The sequence below is a fragment of the Sarcophilus harrisii genome, chromosome 3 (genome assembly GCF_902635505.1).
Source record: "Sarcophilus harrisii chromosome 3, mSarHar1.11, whole genome shotgun sequence".
In the NCBI taxonomy this organism is placed as follows: Eukaryota; Metazoa; Chordata; class Mammalia; order Dasyuromorphia; family Dasyuridae; genus Sarcophilus; species Sarcophilus harrisii.
In genome coordinates, this window is record NC_045428.1 from 550,957,337 (window position 1) to 550,977,953 (window position 20,617).

At 44.1% G+C, this 20,617-nt stretch overlaps 1 protein-coding gene across 1 annotated transcript in view; it reads left to right on the plus strand.

Moving 5' to 3' along the window:
- TRIM62 (tripartite motif containing 62) overlaps positions 1–20,617 on the plus strand; it is a 56,238-nt gene that overhangs the window by 26,466 nt on the left and 9,155 nt on the right. The window contains exons 2-4 of the mRNA XM_003765499.4: positions 3,282–3,377; positions 16,640–16,896; positions 17,953–18,068. Coding sequence (XP_003765547.2) covers positions 3,282–3,377; positions 16,640–16,896; positions 17,953–18,068 — 469 coding nt within the window. The remainder of the gene's footprint in view (positions 1–3,281; positions 3,378–16,639; positions 16,897–17,952; positions 18,069–20,617) is intronic.

Below are 20,617 nucleotides of genomic sequence, written 5' to 3' on the forward strand. Positions count from 1 at the left end.
CCATGTTAAAAAAAATAAACAAAACACCACTATTTCTAACAGTGGAGAAAGCTTTAGACTTGGAATCAGAGAGACCTCAGTTTGAATCCTAACTTGGACACTTACTGGCTGTATGACCCTAGGCAAGTCAATCACTATTCGCCTCAGTTTCCTCACTTGTAAAATGGGGATAATAATAATACCTATTTCCCAGAAATGATATAAGTGAAGTACACTGTAAGCTTTTTGGTGCCATCTCTATAAATATGAGCCATTTTTATTCCATTCCTTTCTGTCTTTGCTTTACATTACTGTCTGTCAGTCAATAAGCATTTATTAAGTATCTACAGTGTGCCAGGAGTTGTGTTAAGTGTTAGGAAGACAAAAAGCCTCAAAAGGGTTTCTGCCTTCACAGAGATCACAAGCTAATGGGAGAGACAACAAGCAAGTAGATATATACAACAAATCTATTTATAGGATAAAAAGGTAATAATTAAGAGAGGAAATACACTAGAATTAAAAGAGGTTGGTAAAGCTTCCTGGAGATGAGATTTTATTTGAGACTTAGAGGAAGCCTGGGAAGCCAGGAGGCAGAAATGAAGAGGAGGAAGAGTAGTTCAGGCATGGGGGAACAGCCAGAAAAAATGGCCAGAGCTAAGAAGTGTGTCTTGTTTGTAGAAAAGTGAGGATGTCAGTGTTATTGAATTGTACTTGTCAGGGAGTAAAGTATAGAAAGACCAAAAAGATAGGACAAGGCCTAGATTATGAAGGACTTTGAATAACAGAGGAAGTGATAGGGAGCCACTGAGGTTTATTGAGTAGGGAGGGTGTGTGTGTGTGTGTGTGTGTGTGTGTGTGTGTGTGTGTGAGAGAGAGAGAGAGAGAGAGAGAGAGAGAGAGAGAGAGAGATGAGAGAGAGAGACTGAGAGAGGCAGACAGAGAGATGAGACAGATAGAGAAAGAAACAGAGAGAAGAAGTGAAAGGGAGAGGGAAAGAGGGAGACAGAGAGGGGGAGGGAGAGACTGAGACAAGGAGATATAGAGCGAGAGAGCGAGAGCGAGAGCGAGAGAGAGAGAGAGAGAGAGAGCGGAGAGACAGACACAAAGAGAAAGAGAACAGAAAGAGAGGTGAGAAAGATGGGAAGCAAGTATTTCAACTCCTTTGTTTCAACCAATAAGCTGAGGAGAATGACCGAAGGTGTAGCCAGAACATGAAAAAGGGGCATAGTACTGCATATTGCATATGTTATACCCACTACTAGATTATTAGTTCTGAGATATGTTTTTATATTTTCACCAATACCTATGGCAGGACTCCACCTAGGCATATATAGTAAATAGTGAATAAATTGAGGGAAGGAAGGAAGGAAGGAAGGAAGGAAGGAAGGAAGGAAGGAAGGAAGGAAGGAAGGAAGGAAGGAAGAAAGAAATATCCCAGACTAGATCCTTTTAGGCTCCATTCTATAATGCTCGTTGAATTGAAGAGGGTCATGGTCCTCCTGTAGCTAAAGCTGGAAGGAAACTCAAGAAACCATTCAGCACAACCTCTCATTTTGCAGATGAGGAAATTGAGGTCAAGAGTTCAATGATTTGTCCAAGATTACCAGAGGTAGAATACCAGAGGAAGTCCTCTGACTCCAAAGTTTTTTTCATCGTACTATTTTGCCTGAATATTACTATATATTGTTACCAATTCTCTAAGGAAGAGAGTAAAGGAAGTAGAAGAGCTTATTTTTCAATCAGACCTGATTGTTAAATTATTAAATTTTCAAGATGAACATTTATACTGGAAATGGGCAAATGCTACAAATGTTTTGTTGATTGTCTAGGTGTAAAGTGATGGAGAAAGTTTAATAATGCAGATTAAACTTAAAAGTATATCATTTTGAGGGGGAGGGCCTTTTTTTTCTAGAGAACCACTTGTTTGCTATCTACCAGCATATTCCTGGAGGAGCATGTCATAACCTGCCTACTTCCTATCTTTCCAATCTTCTTATACTTTATCTCTCTCTCTTTACTCTATAATTCACTGATACTGATTCACTTGCTCTTCCTTGCATAAGACACCCCATTTCCTAACTCCAGGCATTTTCTCTGGCTGTGTCCCATAGCTGAACATACTTTTTCCTCATCTTTGCTTTCCCTGACTTCTTTCGAAGCTCAGCCAAAATCCAGCCTTCTCAAGGAAGCCCTTGCTAATCCCCCTTCTGAGATATTCTCTATTTATCTTATGTATACCTGATTTGTTCATAATTGTTTGCATGTTCTCTCCCCCACTAGAATGGGCAAGGACTGTCTTTTACCTTTCTTTGTATCCCCAACACTTAGCACAATACCAGACACTTAATTCATTTCCTTCACTCATAATCCCATTTGGAGTGTTCTTGGCAAAGATACTGGTGGTTGGCCATTTCCTTCTCCAGCTCATTTTTTAGATAAGGAAACTGAGGCAATCCTTATGAAAATGTCTGATTGGCTTATTGTCACACAGCTAGGAAATATTTGAGCCTGGATGTGAAATCAGGGAGCTCAATCTTCCTGACTCAAAGTCCTGCCCTCTATCCACTGTGCTACCGCACTACATAATATAGTAGGAACTTAAATGCTTATTGACTTCACTCCATGAGATGTGTGTAATATTCTGTGGCTCCCCACTACTTATAGGTGGGGAAATGTTAACCTTATTACCATTCTTCCTGGTCAGACTTTATCTGTATTACCATGTTTGATTCTATCACTTTAGTAAGTTGGGGATAAATTTGAGCATTTTCAATGGGAGTGGGAGATCACAATGAAAAAAGGACCAAGAATAATGCCAAATTTGGATCCATTTATTCAGGAGAAAAGAAAAAGTATAGGAAGCATATAGCTGTTTTCAAGTATTTGAAGGGCTTCCCCATGGAAGGTTGCCCTGATTTTACTCAGCCCCAGAGGACAGAATGAGGGGCAGGGGGTGGAAGGTGGAAGGGACCCAAAAGCAGATTTCAGCTTCCTGACCATGGGAGCTGACCTGCAGTAGACAGTAGCTTTAAGGGACAGCAGTTTTCTCCTCGATGGGGTCTTCTAGCCAAAGTCCTGATGACCGTTTGTCAGGGATACTTTACAGAGTCTCCTGATGTTCAACTAGTTTCTGGGGCCCCTTCCAGCTCTGAAACATTAACTTTTGGCGAGTTGGTGGAGGCTGAGCTTTTCCCGGGGAGGAGAGTTGCCTTCCCAGCTGCTGGTTGACAGCTGAAGCCCCCCAGCCTGGAACCTGGTCCTTTCTGTCTGAGGCTTCACTCCTGTGTTCTTCTCTGTTTTAGCGAGAATTAAAGGAGCAACTTCAGGCCTTGCAAGACAGCGAACGGGAACACACAGAGGCCCTGCAGCTTCTCAAGCGCCAGCTGGCCGAGACAAAGGTGAGCCTGGGGTCTGGAGGAGGGGGGGGGAATGGTACCTCGGTGCCCTTCACCCCCTCAGCCCGAGAAGTGCAGGCAGCCCTGGGGCCAGGGTGACAACTTCACTGGAGCCCCAGCTCTTCCATCTGGTAGCGGGGGCAGGAGAGCCCGGAAGCCCCCTGCACACCTGAGGCCTTCGGCAGCACTGGGAGGCCTTGGAGAGGGCAGGTGTCCCCTCAGTGTGCTGAAGCCAGATCCATCTGTACCACTGTGTGTCTGGAGCAGACACAAAGGGATTGGACCAGAGACAATAGCCACATCCACCAGCTGCTTCTCTCCCCTATCCCTTGAGATCAAAGTAGGGGCGGGGAAAGTGGAGTTCAGTGTCTTTCTGTGGGACTGCCTTGTCAGCATCCCCCCCATTCCCATGAGCTCCTGTATCTGAGGTGTTCTATGGCAGCAAAGTCAGGCTCCAAGCCCATAAGATGACTCTTGGAACCTGGAGCCTTTGTTCCTGACTGACCTGGACCTTGAGACCACCTAGTAGGGTTGGGAAATAAAAAGCCCCGTTCTCCCCTTTCCCCAGCCCCTTTTCTCTCCCCTCCCATTCTCTCTCCCCATGTGTTCCTTTTATCCTGGCCCAGCTTCCTGTTCCCCCACCTCCTCCTCCCTTCCCCCCACTTTTTTGTCCATCTGCCAGGCCTTCTTGTAGGCCCATGGGGTCTCAGAGCCCCTTACCATTCCCCCAGCCCTATTTCCTGCCTCAGCCTTGGTGTTTATATAAGAAATGCCTCTTTTTTTCCTGCAGACACTTTGGAGGTCATATTTCACTTAGTAGCCAACTGTGCATTCCTGTGGCATTTGCGCACATACACACACTCACACACACACATGTGCGTGCACACACACACACACACACACACACACACACACACACACTTCCTCACTAGAATAATCTTTCCATAGTCACTCTGCAGCCGCTCATGGTGGTGTTAGGCTGACCCCAATCTCGCATAGGCTTTGTCAGTGGAGCCCCAATTCTGGAGTAGTTAATAGGCCAGAAGGGCAAGGAGTGAGGGGGGTTGGTATTCTGGGGGTCCCTTGCCTAGAGACCAACCTGGGTGATTGGGCGATACTTATCAGTAAAAGGTTAACTTAAGTCTCCCAAGTTAATTCCTCCTCATCCCACCAGGAAAATAACTTTTTCCAGTTTTTACCCAATAGGTCCAGGCTAAACTCTGCTCCTCTTCTCAAGGAGGTTGGAGTCTCTGAGACAAAACCAAAAAAAAAATCGTAAAAGTTGGACAAACTAGACTGTTTCCATTGAATGAGACCTAGAAGAGTGGTGACCGAGGGTCAGGAACAAGAGGGCTCAGCGACTTTGTACACAAGCCACTTTTTCTGTTCTTTATAGATTGAAATGTTCATGATTATTAAATTCATGAAAGAAGACAAAGGAGTTAGGAGGGGCCTGGTTTTGAATCCCAGTTCTGGCAATGTGGGCAAGTCATTCTGTCTGAGTCTCAATTTCTTCTTCATGAGAATGGGAATAATAATATCTAGCATCTCCCCCTGGAGAGGCAGCAGGGCAGATTAGCTCAAGAGCCAGCCTTGCGATTGGGAAGAGCTGAGTTCAAATTCTACCTAAGCTGCTGCTTTGTGACATTTCTCAGGCGAGTTAATCTCTCAGGGTCCCCAGGCAACTAATGTTCTGAGTTTCTGTTGCTAATGAGTCAACAGTCTGCCTGAGTGAAGGGAGACCCTAGACCTGGACCCCATCCCAGCCAAAAGTGATTGAAGCTCAGATAAATGATGAGATGGGAAGAAGTGAAGAAGCCTTTTGTGCTGGTTTGGAGTGTTGGGGAGCCCGGGGTGGTCCCCCTGTCCCCAGAGCCTTGGATGCACAGAGTGGGATGTTGACACAGACAACATCCAGACACCTCCCGAGTCCGATCCCCCTTTTGTCTGGAGGTTCTGGGTAATGTCTATGGTCTGGCTGGGGCTGCGACCGCTGGGCCCACGCCACCCAGGCAGAGTCAGGCTGGATGGGCCACCGATGCCAAAGAGCCGCTAATTACTGTCTGTCTCTCCTGACTTGCCAGCCTTCAGGGAGCAGGGAGTTTCTTCTCCAGTCCCTTCAGTAACGCACACTGGCAGAGCTTAGCGGGGCTGCTTAGTGCTCACGCCCCAGTGCTCTTTTGAGAGAGGTCTTTGAAAAGAGCTTCGATTCAGCCTGTCAGTTCTTTACAGGCAGCCGTGTCGGGCCTGGAATAGGCCTTAATTGAGCCTTTGTTCAGCATACAGTAGGTTTCCCCCAACCCCCCCTCCAGCTCTGCCGGTGGGATGTCAGCACTGAGCGAGGCAGTCTCTGCCCAGAGGAGCTCCCGGCCCAGGGTACACACAACTGGAGGGGAGAACACTGCTGAGTCTTGGGCATCCCACCGCTTGGAGGATGACTCTCACTTCACCCAGCCCCCTCCAAGGGGACTGGCAAGCAGGGCTAAGGGCTCCAAGGCTGGAGGTTGAGGCAGGCTTCAGAAGGAACAGAGAGAAAGAGAGCCCTTCCTGGCTTGCAATGGGACCCCTACGTCACCCCAGGTCCTTAGGAAGAAGATAGGGCATTGCTCTCCACTGCCTGGGTTCTGATAATCTCCTCCAGGGCAGGAAAAGTAGAAAGAAGGGGGCCTCTGTGAGAGTCTGTGGAAACAAAATCAATGGAACTTAAAAGGCTTAGGAACAAGAAGGACTTTTTTCTTTCTAGTCCAGCCCTCTTCTTTTATCCAGGAGTGGTCAGAAGTTCAGAAAGAGTGTCACTTACTCAAAGTCACACAGCAAGTAAGAATAGTCAGGATAAGAGCCCCTTGGCTCCAAAGCAAGAGCTATTTCTGCCCATATTACGCCAACTTGGCAGCAAATTGGAGGAGGAAAAGGAGGAGGAATTAACTTGGAAATTTGAAGCTTGGAGGCTGGAAGGATGGTAGTACCTCCAGTAGAATGTGCAGGAGGAAAGGCAGTTTTTCAGGACAAAGAAGGAATTCCATTTTAGACATTAAATTTGGGGGCAATTGGAAAAGGGAACTTGGTAGAGTGCAAAGGGAACCACACTTGGAGCCAGAGGACCAGGCTTTCTATTGTGATTGTATTATAATTGTATAACTTAGCAGCTCCGTGGCCTAGGAGACAAAGTTCCAGAGTGGAAGTCAGAAAATCTTAAATTCAAATTCTTCTTCTTAACATTGTTTGGCTCCATCTCTTAGTTTTTTATGTGCCAATGCTTAGCACAATGCCTGGCATGCAGTAGGTGCTTAATAAATACTAATTGCTTATTTGTATTCCCAGTATCTAGAATAATGCCTGGCACTTAGTAAGCCTTTTATAAATGCTAGTTGATTGATATGACCTTGGACAAGTCATTTAGAACTTCTCTGAACCTTGATTTCCTCCTCTGTAAAATTGGGATAATGGAGATAAGACTTATCTTTTAGGGCCACGGACACAATGTTTGTAAATTCTCTGAAAGCTCTAAAACACAAAATCGATATTCGTCACCATTATTGCTGCACCCTACACTGCGTAAAAGTAGACCCAAAAGCAACATGGAGTACAAGTCAGGTTAACACCAGCCCTGTGCACATTCCCTGTGGCCCCTGCCACCTCCACAAAGTAGAGGGGACCCAAGGCCAAGACACTGGGGCACCCTCAGAGGATAAGCTCTTCGAGGGCAGAGTCTACCTTTACTCCTGATTTGTATCCTCTGGGTGACCTTGAACCAGAAAGGCTCATCTTCCTGAGTTCATATCTGGCCTCATGCCTTTACTGGTTGTGTGATCCTGGACAAGTCACTTAACCCTATTTCCCTCAGTTTCCTCATCTGTAAAATGAGTTAGAGAAGGAAATGGCAAACCACTCCAATATCTCTGCCAAGAAAACCCCATATGAGGTTACAAGACATTGGACGTGACTGAAACGACACAACAATAACAAAATTGTATTCTCTGAGCTTTTCACAGGATTAGCATCTATCAAGTATGTTTTTTTTAATAGTCTTTTATTTACAGGTTATATGTATGGGTAACTTTACAGCATTAACAATTGCCAAACCTCTTGTTCCAATTTTTCACCTCTTACCCCCCACCCCCTCCCCCAGATGGCAAGATGACCAGTAGATGTTAAATTATATTAAAATAAATTAGATACACAATAAGTATATATGACCAAACCATTATTTTGCTGTACAAAAAGAATCAGACTCTGAAATATTGTACAATTAGCTTGTGAAGGAAATCAAAAATGCAGGTGGGCATAAATAATAGGGATTGGGAATTCATTGTAATGGTTTTTAGTCATCTCCCAGAGTTCTTTCTCTGGGTGTAGCTGGTTCAGTTCATTACTGCTCCATTGGAAATGATTTGGTTGATCTCATTGCTGAGGATAGCCAGGTCCATCAGAACTGGTCATCACATAGCATTGTTGTTGAAGTATATAATGATCTCCTCATCCTGCTCGTTTCACTCAGCATCAGTTCATGTAAGTCTCTCTGGGCCTTTCTGAAATCATCCTGCTGGTCATTTCTTACAGAACAATAATATTCCATAACATTCATATACCACAATTTATTTAGCCATTCTCCAACTGATGGGCATCCACTCAGTTTCCAGTTTCTAGCCACTACAAAGAGGGCTGCCACAAACATTCGTGCACATACAGGTCCCTTTCCCTTCTTTATGATCTCTTTGGGATATAAGCCCAGTAGTAACACTGCTGGATCAAAGGGTATACACAGTTTATCAAGTATGCAATAAATGCATCTTCCTATCCATTTGTTCATCATCCTCATGGTCCTTTTTAATGTGGATTTTTGTTGACTGGATCTGAGTCATCAAGTCTTTCAGAGTTGTTTTTCTTTACATAGTCCTTATATAAATTGTTTTCTTGGTTCTGCTCATTTTACTCAGCATCAGTTCATATACATTTTCCCAGGTTTCTCTGAAACCAAAACTTTCATCATTTCTTACATAGGTGATGCAGTGCGCAAGAATACTGGACATAGGGCCGGGAGACCTGAGTGCCAATTCTGTCCCAGTTATTTATTAGCTGTATGACCCTGAGCAAATCCTTTAACTTCTTAGCCTCGGTTTTCTCATCAATAAAATGGGGAAAATAACAGCACTCACCTGTTGGGTTGTGGTGAGGATTAAACCTATACAGCACTTTGCAAACCTTAAAATACTTTATAAATGCTAGCCAGAAACTATTATTATAGCATAATATTATTCTATTATATTCATATGTAATATTTTGTTCAGTCATTCCTAGTTGATGGATACCCCCTCCGTTTCCACTTCATTGCCTCGACAAAAAGAGTTGCTATGAATATTTTTAATATATTACCTGTTCTGCTAATTCATGGCAAACTGAAATATTATATCTCCCCCCCCCACTCCTCTAATTAACCCCTTCTTAGCAGCTCTATATTAGGAAGAATGCTTTGTGAGCTGTGTGCTTCAGTCTTCCCCACAGTCAATTCCATATCATCCTTATCTTCTGACACCCTTCATACACATTCTCCCTCAGTTTCAGGATGTTCTCTCAGTTATCCTCCTATCTCCCTGACTGCTCCTTCTTTGTCTTTTTGTTATTGTTGTTTTTCAGCATCACAGAATTAGAAAGAACTTTAGAGGCCATGTAGTCCACCCCATTCTCAAATAAGAATCCTCTGGACTAACTCCCCAATGAGTAGTCATCCAGATTTTGCTCCTCCAGGGAGGATAAGGAGCAGGTAGGTGGTGCAGTGGTTAGAGCACTGAGTCTGGAATCAGGAAAACTCATTTTCCTGAGTTCAAATTCTCAGATACTTGCTAACCATGTGACCTTGGATAAAGTCACTTAACTCTATTAGCCTCATTTTCCTCATCTGTAAAATATGGAGAAGAAAATGGCAAATCACTTCAATTTGTTTGCCAAGAAAATACCAAATGGAGTCATAGAGAATTGAATACAAGTGAACAACAACCACTACAACAAATCAGTGAGGAGACCTCAGTGTTCCATGAAGTGGCCCACTTCACTTTTGGACAGTTCAGATCATTAGGAAGTTTTCCCCTATTTTGAATATATAATTATCTCCTTGCAGCTTTATATGGTTGCTAGTTCTACCAATCAGAACAGAACCTAATTCCCCTTCTATAGGGCAGCCCTCTTGGGTCCCCACCAAAGGTTTCATCTTTCTGTCCCCTAAACATGGGTATTTCGTCCTTAATCCACTTCTCCCTTCTCTTTATTTTCTTCCTTACTGATTTCACATGCTTCCAAAGCTTCAGTAACCATCTCTAATGGGTGGCTCTCAGATCTCTGTCTCCAACCTAGGGCTCCAGTCTTCTATTGCCATTTGCCTGCTAGACTTCTCCATCTGCACGACCTTCCAGTGCTTACAACTTAATCATGTCCAAAACTGAACTCCTCATTCCAATCATGACCTCCCTCTGCATCCTCAGACCTCACACGTTTTATTTGCTCTGTATGGTGTCATTTTACAGTAAAGATATATATATGTTATATCTGAGTTCTATGAATACAAAGATTGTCTTACTAAATTTTGAATTTCTTCAAAGCTTAGGACAATGCTCTGTATATAGTAAGTCCTTAGTAATTGTATTGAATTGAATTTGACTAACATGTATTTAGTACTTACTGTATATAAGGTTCTATGGCATTTCTTTTTTTAAATAGTATTTTATTTTTTCCAAATATATGCAAAGATAGTTTTCAACATTCATCTTTGCAAAACCTTTGTTCCAAATTTTTCTCCATCTCCTCACTTCCCCCTCCCCAAGATAGCAATCAATCTGATATAGGTTAAATATGTGCAGGCCTTTTAAATATATTTCCATATTTGTCATGCTGCACAAAAAAAATCAAATCAAAAAGGAAAAAAAACACAAAAAAGGGAAAAAACAAACAAACAACATCAAAAAAGTGAAAATACTATGCTTTGATCCCCATTCAGTTTCTGAAGTTCTTTCTCTGGATGTGGCTAGAAATTTCGTAAGTCTATTAGAATTGTTTTGAATCACCCCATTGTTGAAAAGAGCCAAGTCCATCATAGTTAATCATCACATAATCTTGTTGTTCCTATGTACAGTGTTCTCTTGCTTCTAATCACTTCACTAAGCATCAGTTCATGTAAATATCTTCAGGCCTTTCTGAAATCATCTACTGATCGTTTTTTACAGAACAAAATATTCCATTACACTCATATACCATCATTTATTCAGTCACCCCCCATATGATGGGCATCTACCCAATTTCCAGTTCCTTGTTATGGCATCTCTTTTCCCATTTTCTGACACACTTTTAGAAATGGACACATACACTCTTGAACTCCATTTCCTCTCAACCCACTTATTCCACCTTGTTCCCCAGGGACTGCATGCCAGAACCTTGCTTGCCCAGGGGTGTCAGAGGATGGAGCCCATCTGATGTGTATGACCTTTCTACTTCTCAACAGCTCCAACTTGATCCCTGCCTGGCCAGATCCCGCTAGAATCTTCCCTTCCTAATGGGTCACCCAAGGGACTTAGGGCCTGCCTGCCATACATAAGAACACTGTTAGTATTGACTACCCCAGTTGGAATATTAGCTCTTTGAAAGCAGAGACCAGAGATTGACTTTTCAATTTGAATCCCCTATATTCAGCCAGTTCTTGTACTGTTTAATAATTTTTTTTCATTCTATTCCACTGAAAAGGGCTTCCCAAGAAAGCCTGGGATCCAGGCTGGCAAAGTTCCCATGTTCCAGGTCCTAAAATATTTCTCTTAGAGATAAACAGCTTTGACCCTGGCCCCAGGAGACTAAAACCTCATTAGATCATAAGCTAGTCAGGAGATTGGAGCAGGATGCAGCCCAGGACAACAGCAGAACTGTGAAGGACCCTTAGGGATAGGGCATAAGCATTGTGGGCTGGGAGCAGAGCAAGGGTTGGTTATTTTTTAAACCCCTACTCTGTGCCCAGTGTCAAGGAGACAAGAATAGCAGACCTGAGCTCCAGGTTCGCTCAGCTCATTATCTTCTTGGCACTTTAATGAGACAATTAATAGCAGTTTCCATTCATCTCTTCTGGACTCCCTGTCATATTCCTCATAGCAGATGTTCCATATCTTCTTTTTCCTCAAGGTCCTGAACTCCTCCCTTCCCTCATTCCCCAGTCCACTCCCACCTACTCCAACTCCCACCAAATGAGTTTATCTCCTACTTTCTTGAGAAGACTAAGGCCATGAAATGGCCTAGACCACAGTAGGATAAACCCTGAAACCAGAGGCAGGAAAGCTAAGTATGTTTTCCTACCTAGTCAGACTCCATGGGCCAAGTCACCAAAGCACCAACTAGTGCCTCAGTTTCTTCACCTATAAAATGGGAATGATAATTCTTCAGTACTTATCCCCCTCTTCCATCCAAAGATGGGTTAAATGAGACAATGTAAGAAAAAATTTTGTTATATAAATGTTAACTATTATTACAGCCCCCTACCAAGGACCCAAGTCCAATATCTTCACTTGGTCTTTCATCCTCTCCCCGATCTCAGAGAATGACATGGCCTTCTTTACTAAGTCTAAATTCCCTTTAACGAATAGAAGGGATTTCTCTGGCTTTGAAGATGTCTTCTTTTCTGAGCCTGTATTTAATCCCTCAGGACCCTTAGTCAGACTCCTCTTGCCTTTTCCCCCTTGCATGAAGGAGACTATGGTCCTCAACAAAGATCATGGATTTAGAGCTAAAAGGAATCTTAGACATCATTTAGGCTGCCCTTTTGCTTATTTTTACAGATAAGGAAACTGAGATCCAGAGGTTCACTGACTTGTCCAATGGTCAATAGGAGCAAAAATCCAGATTCAAAGCCAGGTTCTTTTAATTTCCAGTCCATTATTGTGCCATTTCTCATGGGTCTGTGAGTGGTGGCTAAGCCCCATAGCTCTTGAAGGTAATGAGTCCTGAGTGAGAACGGGGCATAGGTTATAAAGCTATCAGTGAGACAGGCAGAGGAGACTGGTAGAGCTGAGTGGAGCCAGTCCTTGGACAGAGGGGATCCCTAAGACTCGGGCTGGCGAGAGGCTAGGAGGGAGCAAGCATGGTGTCTGATCCACCTACAACATGATCCAAGAACTTAACCACAGGCAGGTTTGGCAGGTACTTGATAGAGCAGGTGAGTAAGCTTGGAAGCTGGCTAGTTCACGCTGGATTGATTTCTCACATACTTCTGGGTAGATTATCTGTTCACTCTCTACTTGTATTTCTGCACTGACTCCTTTACCAGATTCTGGAAGTGGCAAACTCAGTGTCTTGAAAGGGCATGAGAGAGAGTGGGAAATGGAGGAGAATGAACAGATACTCAGATGAGGCCATCCAGATAGGAAGACTGGGGCAAGGGGCACGGGCTCAGGGAGGGCTCAAGGAGTGGGGGGAGTCGGTTCAGGGAACAGAGAGCTCAGAGAGTGAGGTCACAGCTTCTGAAATCAGAACGCATTTAGAGTTCTTCAAAAACTCAGTACCTAGGCAAGACTGTTCCCCTTAGGATTCATCAGTTTATGATCTGAGGCCCTGAGGAATGGAGGGGCTGGCCTAAGGATTCTTCAAGACCCTCCATTTGGATCCTTCAAAATAGATAATGACGCTGTTAACAATAATGGCTAGCATTTATGTAAGGCAGCCAGGTGGCAGAGAGTGCAGAGTGTCAGGCTGGAATCAGGAATACTCATCTCCCTGAGTTCATCCAATCTCAGACATTTACTAGCTGTGTGACCCTGGGCAAATCACTTAATCCTATTTGTTTCAGTTTCCCCATCTATATCATGTGCTGGAAAAGGAAAAACTCAGAGTTTAAAGATGGGAAATTGGGTAAATGGGAAAAGGAAACTACTCCAATATCTTTGCCTAAAAAACCCCAAATGGGGTCATGAAGGGACAGACATGACTGAAAAATAATTAAAAGCATTTAGATAATGCTTAAAGGTAAAGCCTGAGTTGAGCCTCACAATAATCCTGTGAATTAGGTTCATTTTTTTACAGAAGAGAAAACTGAGGTTAATTGTAATTAAATGACTTACCCTGGGTTGCGTTGTGTTAAGTGGCTCAAGCAAAATTCAGCTTTAGATCTTTCAGATTCCTACATCCAAAACTATAGCCACTGAATCACTTCAGTGATATATGTGACTTCAATCTGTCCAATCGTCTCCAATCATCTCCTTCCATCTGTATTCTTTTCCTTTCTCTCTAGCCTTCAAATGGCATGGAATTTCCCCTTTACTCTGCTACCCCTTTAAACTATCATTCATTCTCTTTTTCCCTTTGCTGCCAAGTTTCTAGAAACTTGCCATACATCCTCTCTACCTCTACTTCCTCTGAACCCGCTCACCCCTCAAGTTCTAATAATCTAGCTCTCATCCCCGCCGTTTATAGGAAATGCTTTCTCCAAGGTCACTGGTGAGTTCCTAATTCCTGGATTGTGGCCTTTTCTCCTTATTTATTGTGAATAATGTGATTAATAATGGCTCCCATGTACATGGGACTTCAGTGTTTACAAAGTTAGTTTACTTGCTTTGTAGAGTGTCAGTTTTCGTCTTCCCTAATCTTATATCAGAGGAAACCGAGTCATAGAGAATATAAGTGATTTTTAAAGGCCCACTGAGAGCAAGTGGCCAAACTCGGATCCACCCCGGGTTTTGATTCCAAGATGGATACCATGCTGCCTCCTGTCACCAACCACAGGGGATCAGAGAAGACTTACTGGAACAGGTGGCCTTGGAACTGGGCTGTTACTGCCAGGATAAACTAGAGTCAGCCTGACATTTAAAGCCCTCCATAATCTGGCTCCCACCTACCTTCCCACACTTATTTCATGTCATTCTCCATTCCAGCCAGATTTCTCCTCTTGCCATTTCCCATTCAGGACATTCTGACTCCTACTTCTGTGGCTGCACAGGATGCCCCTTGTGAAGGCACACCCTTTCCACCTCAGTCTTCGCAGGGTGGATTAGAGAGAGAAGAAAGAGCAGAACTGGGCACGAGGTTTGGAAACTGATTGGATGTCAGAGATCAAGAAGGAAAAAGAATCAAAGATTAAACCCAGAGTTTAAAGATGGAAAACTGGGTAAATGGGGATGTCAAGAACAGATGTTGAAATACCATATAAACTTCCTGGGCCTTTGGTCCCAGATTGGCTAGATTAAAATTGAATATGTCAGGGCAGTGAGATGGCACAGTGGAGAGAGCACCAGCCCTGAAGTCAGGAGGACCTGAGTTCAAATTTGGTCTCAGACACTTAACACTTCCTAGCTGTGTGACCCTGGGCAAGTCACTTAACCCCAATTGCCTCAGCAAAACAAACAAACAAAGAATTATAGGGAGGGTCAGCTAGGTAGCACAGTGGATAGAGCACCAGCCCTGAAGTCAGGAGGAGCTGACTTCAAATTTGACTTCAGACACTTAACATTTCCTAGCTGTGTGACTCTGGGCAAGTCTTTGTGTGTGTTTGTGTCTATGAAATGGGGATGATGGCATGATGATACCTATATACCAAGTTCCCAGATGAGATAAAGGGTGCAAAGAGCTGAAACTTAAAGCATTTAATATTATTATTATTTATCATGAACTTATCCACCTCAGCAGATACCCAAGGGAAAATGAAAAGCATTGCCCCCTCCCTGCCCCCTCCAAGTAAATAGACTTTCCAAAGTTTGGGATGACACTACCCTCTAGTGTTGACTCTTTAGGGAAGAAAAATCTTACATTACCTGAGGGAGATTCTAGCTGGTCTTGAGCTGCCAGGGGCCAGGGAGTCAGGCAGAAGGAGCAGTCCTAATGGAAGAGGATCCCAACTCATCTGCTGCCTCCTTCAATGTCCCATTGCTGTAAGATGTCCAAATGGCCACCCAGGCTGGAAACCTCAGACTTCTCTTGGATTATACCCAGTCCCTCACCCCACCTCACTGTCTGTCAGTTGCCAAATCCTGTGAATTTTACCTCCATAATATTTCTCAGAGACATCCCCTTCTCATTGCTAACATGGCAGCCACCACCACTACCCTATTTTGGTCTTCATTGTCCCTTACTGGAATATTGTAATGGCCTATTAATTGGTTTCTCTGTCTCTGTGTTCCATCCTGCTTCCTTCCCCATCCAATCCATTTACTTGCCAAAATAGTCTTCTTAAATTAGCTCAGGTCTAACCATATCCTTCTCCTATTTAGAGATCTTTAATGGCTCCCACCACCAGTACAAATACATATCCCTCAGTTTGGCCTTCTTTATTTTGACTCCAATCTACCTTCCTGGGTTTTATTTCACATTACCCCCTTTTAAATAATCTTTTATTATTGTTGTTTGGTTGTTTCAGGTGTTTGTGATCCCTTTCAGGGTTTTCTTGATAAAGATGCTAAAGTGGTTTGTCATTTCCTTCTCCAGCTCATCTTACAGATGAGAAAACTGAGGCAAAAGGGTTAAGAAACACAGAAACACACAGCTAGCAAGTGCAGAAGCTGGATTTGAATGCCGGGCCTAGTCCTCTATCCTCTGTGTCCTCTAGATGTCTACATTCTGGCAAAAGACTACTTCTTGTTTCTCAGACTCAACATGCCATCATCCACCCCTGTATATTTGCACTTGCCATCTCTCCTACCTTAATTGAACTCCTTCCTCTTAGCATTTCAGATTTCTTCTCCTCCTTCACAGTTCAGCTCAGGGGCCATGAAGTTTCCATGATGTCCTCTCTCACCCCATCTGCTGATAATGTTCTCCCCCTCTTTATGTATCCCTTTGTCTGTTCTTTCTCTTTTCCCATCATTCCCAACCTTCTAGTTCTCAATCCTGGCATGTGGAGTTTCCAGGAAGGTGTAAATTCTTAAAGTTAGGGACTGGCCTTCTTTTATTGTATCCCTCATACCTAACATAGTGTTATGCTCGTGGTAGGTACTCAAGAAGGGTTTGCACTAAGTTGAATTGAATTATCCTTTGCGCTTATATAACACATTAAACTTTACAAATATTTTAAAATCTCTTTTCCCCCTGGTCCTTTGTGAGATTGGTCAAGGGAAATAGTATCATCCCCATTTTACAGAAATAAGGACTTAGAGAGTAGAAGATGATCGCCCAAATTCACAGAGCTGGTCGGTGAGAGAGCCAGGGCAGCATCCAGGTCCCCTGGTTCCTGCCCCTACATTTTTGTCCCCTGATACCCCAAGGCCCCACCTTGTGCCCTATGCCCTGCCTCACACTGTATGTGTTCTTTGCAGTCATCCACCAAGAACCTGCGTGCCACCATTGGGGAGGCCTTTGAGCGTTTGCACCGGTTGCTACGTGAGCGCCAAAAGGCCATGTTAGAAGAGCTGGAGGCGGACACGGCCCGCACGCTGACCGACATTGAGCAGAAGATACAGCGCTACAGTCAGCAGCTGCGCAGGGTCCAGGAGGGCAGCCAGATCCTTCAGGAACGGCTGGCTGAGGCGGACAGGCACGCCTTCCTGGCTGGGGTCGCCTCACTGTCTGAGCGGTACGTAGTGGGGGAGAAGAGGGGACCATTCCTCCGTCCATCCACCTTGGCTAGCTTCTTCTTCTCTCTTCCCTCCAATGACTGCCAGGAGCTAATGCTGACCCTAAACTAAAAGCCCACAAGAGATTGCTCCTCTCAGTGAATGCTAAGGGAAATTACCTATGATTTTCACTTAGAAAAAAGTGCATCATAAAGCTCTGTACAGATGTAAAGCACAAAAGGAGTCATTTCTTTTTAAAGTTTGTATAGTCTTTTTATTTTTCCATCCCCTTCACTTCTCTTCTCCTCCCCTACTCAAAGAATTAAAAAGAAAAAGAGCTGTCAGTGAAACCGAAGAATGCACTGAGCATCACATACCATGAAGCAGCTAGAAAATACTGACCCCAGAGGCAGGAAGAGCTGAGTTTTTTCTCTATACTGGCCGTGTAGCCTTGGGTACATGACTGAACATCTCAGCCTTAGCCATAAAATGGAGGTGATACTAGCACCTACCTGCAGGGAGAGAGGCTATCTCCTCCATGATTAAAAATTGAGCAGCAGGTTCAGTACATTTGGTGGGGACCTGGGGAGGTATCCCAGGAAAGAGAGAGCAAGGTAAGGATGGAACTTGATAGAAAGAATAAAGATAAGGGCTACTGTGCCCAAAGTTACACTATTCTATTACGTTCCACCCAGGAGAGGAAAAATACCCTTGGAAAAGAAGGCATACAAGAAACCAGTGTGAGCCATTGACACCTCTATGTCGATTAATCATTCTAGTTATCCAGTCATGTAAAGGGATGGGATGAGAGATAAATGATTTTTATGGGGATAGGGAGAGAGAGCTCTAGACCATGGCACACGCTCCAAGGAGAATTGGAGGGCTGTCTCTGTAGACTATGTGGGCAGGGAGGTTGCCCCATGAAAGTTTAGCTTAATCCCATATCATTTTAGCTTCTTTCTTCTTCTTCTTCTTCTTCTCTGTTTTGTATCCATGCCATCTTGGATGGGGCAGTGCTGCAAATACCTGGGATTAAATGGGAAGCTAGCCCCTAATCCAGAACACTCTCCTTCCAGGCTCAAGGGAAAGGTTCATGAAACAAACCTGACCTATGAAGACTTTCCCACGTCCAAGTACACGGGCCCCTTGCAATATACCATCTGGAAGTCTCTCTTTCAGGACATCCACCCTGGTAAGGTGCAGTCCAGATCTCCTTGGGGATCTAGGGGCATAAGGAGGGGAGGTATTGTTTCCTGACTCTCTGCATGGGGCAGGGGAGCTTTGGGGCACAATTTGGACCCAGAAGTGGAAATGGTGCAGCATCCAATGCAAGCGATGGAGAAGGCCATGAAGCCATTTTACACCAAAGGAAGGTGCAAGAACAGGGAAGACAGACCTTCACTGAAATAGAACCTAAATGGCAAAAATCTTCACTTTGGAGAGTATAATAGTAATGATTGTTGTTTTTATTACATAAATGCTTTGAAGGTTTACCAGTTGCTTGATATAGATATAGATCTATCTATCTGTATGTATAGATAGAGATATTATATCACAACAACTCCAGAAGGTAGGTGTTATTCTTATCCTCATTTTGCAGCAAGAGAAACTGAGGCTGAGGCTAAGGGAGGGTCACGCAGCTAATGTCTGGGGTGGGATTTGAACTTAGAGCTTTCTAACTCTAATCTGAGCCCCTTACCCACAGACATCCCCCCCAGCTGCCTCCTGAAAGGGACAAAAAGCAGAGAGTCACACCCCAGGTCCTCCCTGGAAGCACGATGGAGCAGGGGCCACCAGGAGGCTATCGACTCTTGGGCCCAGGGCCCAGGATCGTGCTGTGCTGTGGGACACCCGTGTGATCCCTTCAGGGTGGGAGCCACAGCAGATGCTCAGGAAAGCCTGAGTGTAGACTGTGGGTTATCTGTGTGCATTCTTTTGACTCTGAGGCCTGCAGCATTCTGAGAAAGGGGAGGTCAGCACAGAGAAAAGCTCTTAATTAGGGAAGGCTTCCTGGGGAGGTAGGGTCTGGGGAGAGGAAATTGGAAAGACCATTTCAGGTAGAAGGAAGTATGTGAGTGAAGCCCTCAGAGCTGGCGTGGACCATGGAATCATCTTCCCAGTTACCTGTGATTACACCCAGGTTGGTCTGACACACAATCAGTAATCCAGTCATACTTTACGGGCATTTCACAAACCAGTTAAAATGTAATGGAGGAGAGGGGAAGAAGCACAAATGCCTTTTTCTTCTTCATGAAAATTAAAACCCACCAAAAAAAAAATTAAAGCAATGAGAGCATCCAGCTCACTCCAGTGAATTTGTGTCCCAAGGCCCGGACAAAGTTCCTCCTCAATTCCCCAAAGCCCTGAGGGGTATGTTTGCTGGGCCACTGACTCTGGCAAGGATGATCGGGAAAAGGTGCCGCATTACTGGGGAAGGACATGCTCCTGATTTTTTATTAGCCATTAAATTTTATGGTTGCAGAAAAGAAAATTCTTTGCTTATTTTCTGGGCAAGACACTTCCTTTACTTGAGCCTTGGCGTTCTCATCTGTAAAGTGGGTTTAAGCCTTACCCTGACTCCTTGTGCTGTGGGATGTTTGTTATCATAACCCTGAAGTAATTCTGTGGGTAAGGGAAGTGGGGTTGATATTATTTTCATTTTCAGGTAAAGAAATTAAAGCTAAAGCTAAGAGAGAAGCATCACAGAGCAATGGATGTTGTTGAATTTGGAATCAGGGAAGCTGGGTTGAAATTTCAGTTCTGCCCCTTATCTTTGTGACTTTGAACAAGCCATTTCCCCCCCCACCTTTTTCTGTGCCTCAGTTTCCCCATTTGTAAAATGAGGGGATTGGTCCTCCAAAAGGTCCCTAAGGCTCCTTTCACTCTGAATCTGTGACCCAACAATCCCAAAATTCATTAGGAGTCACACAGTCAGGTGATTGCTGGGACTTGTCTAAGATCACACAGGTGGAGATCTGAATCCAAGCCCTTTCCATTGACTTCAGAACCAGGGCTCCTTCTCTAACCCTTCCCAGGATTAGCCCCTAAACTGAAGCCACAGGAGTCACTGGTCAATTGTCAGGCCTGCTTTATTCATCCTGGCTCATTATCCAGCCTGCACTGAGAGAGATTCCCAGGGTCTTAGAGCCCTGGGCTGAAGGAAGGACATTGTTAGTGGTGAAATTACTCTCCAAGGAGCAGGCTTTTCCCTTAGGCCTAGAGGGAAATAGAGACCTCCAGTCACAGACTGTCAGTTCTGGGAAAAGCCTTAGAACCCAGATTTTAGATCAAGGAGCATCCTTGGAACTTTCAGTGTCAGATTCTTAGAACCCAGAAGAATCCAGATAGGATGAGATCTGGGAGCACGCTTGGAACTTTCAGTGTCAGATCTGAGAGCACTCTTAGAACCCAGAATGCCAAGACTGGAAGGGTCCTTAGAATATAGAATGTCATCACTAGGAAGGAGTTTAGAACATAAAATATCAGAGCCATTAGGGGCCTCAGAATACAACTAAGGGACCTAAGAACACTATATGTCAGATGTGATGAGAACCTTAGAACACAGAATGTCACAAATAGTAGGGACCTTAGAACACAGAATGACACAGCTAACTTTACAAACTTTTTACAAATCCTTGTTTTCCAGAGAAAGAAACTAAGGTTCATTTATCTAAGAGACATTCACTGAGGAGGATGGCATAATTGCCATCCTTAGTGAGTATGGACTGAGATGAATATTAT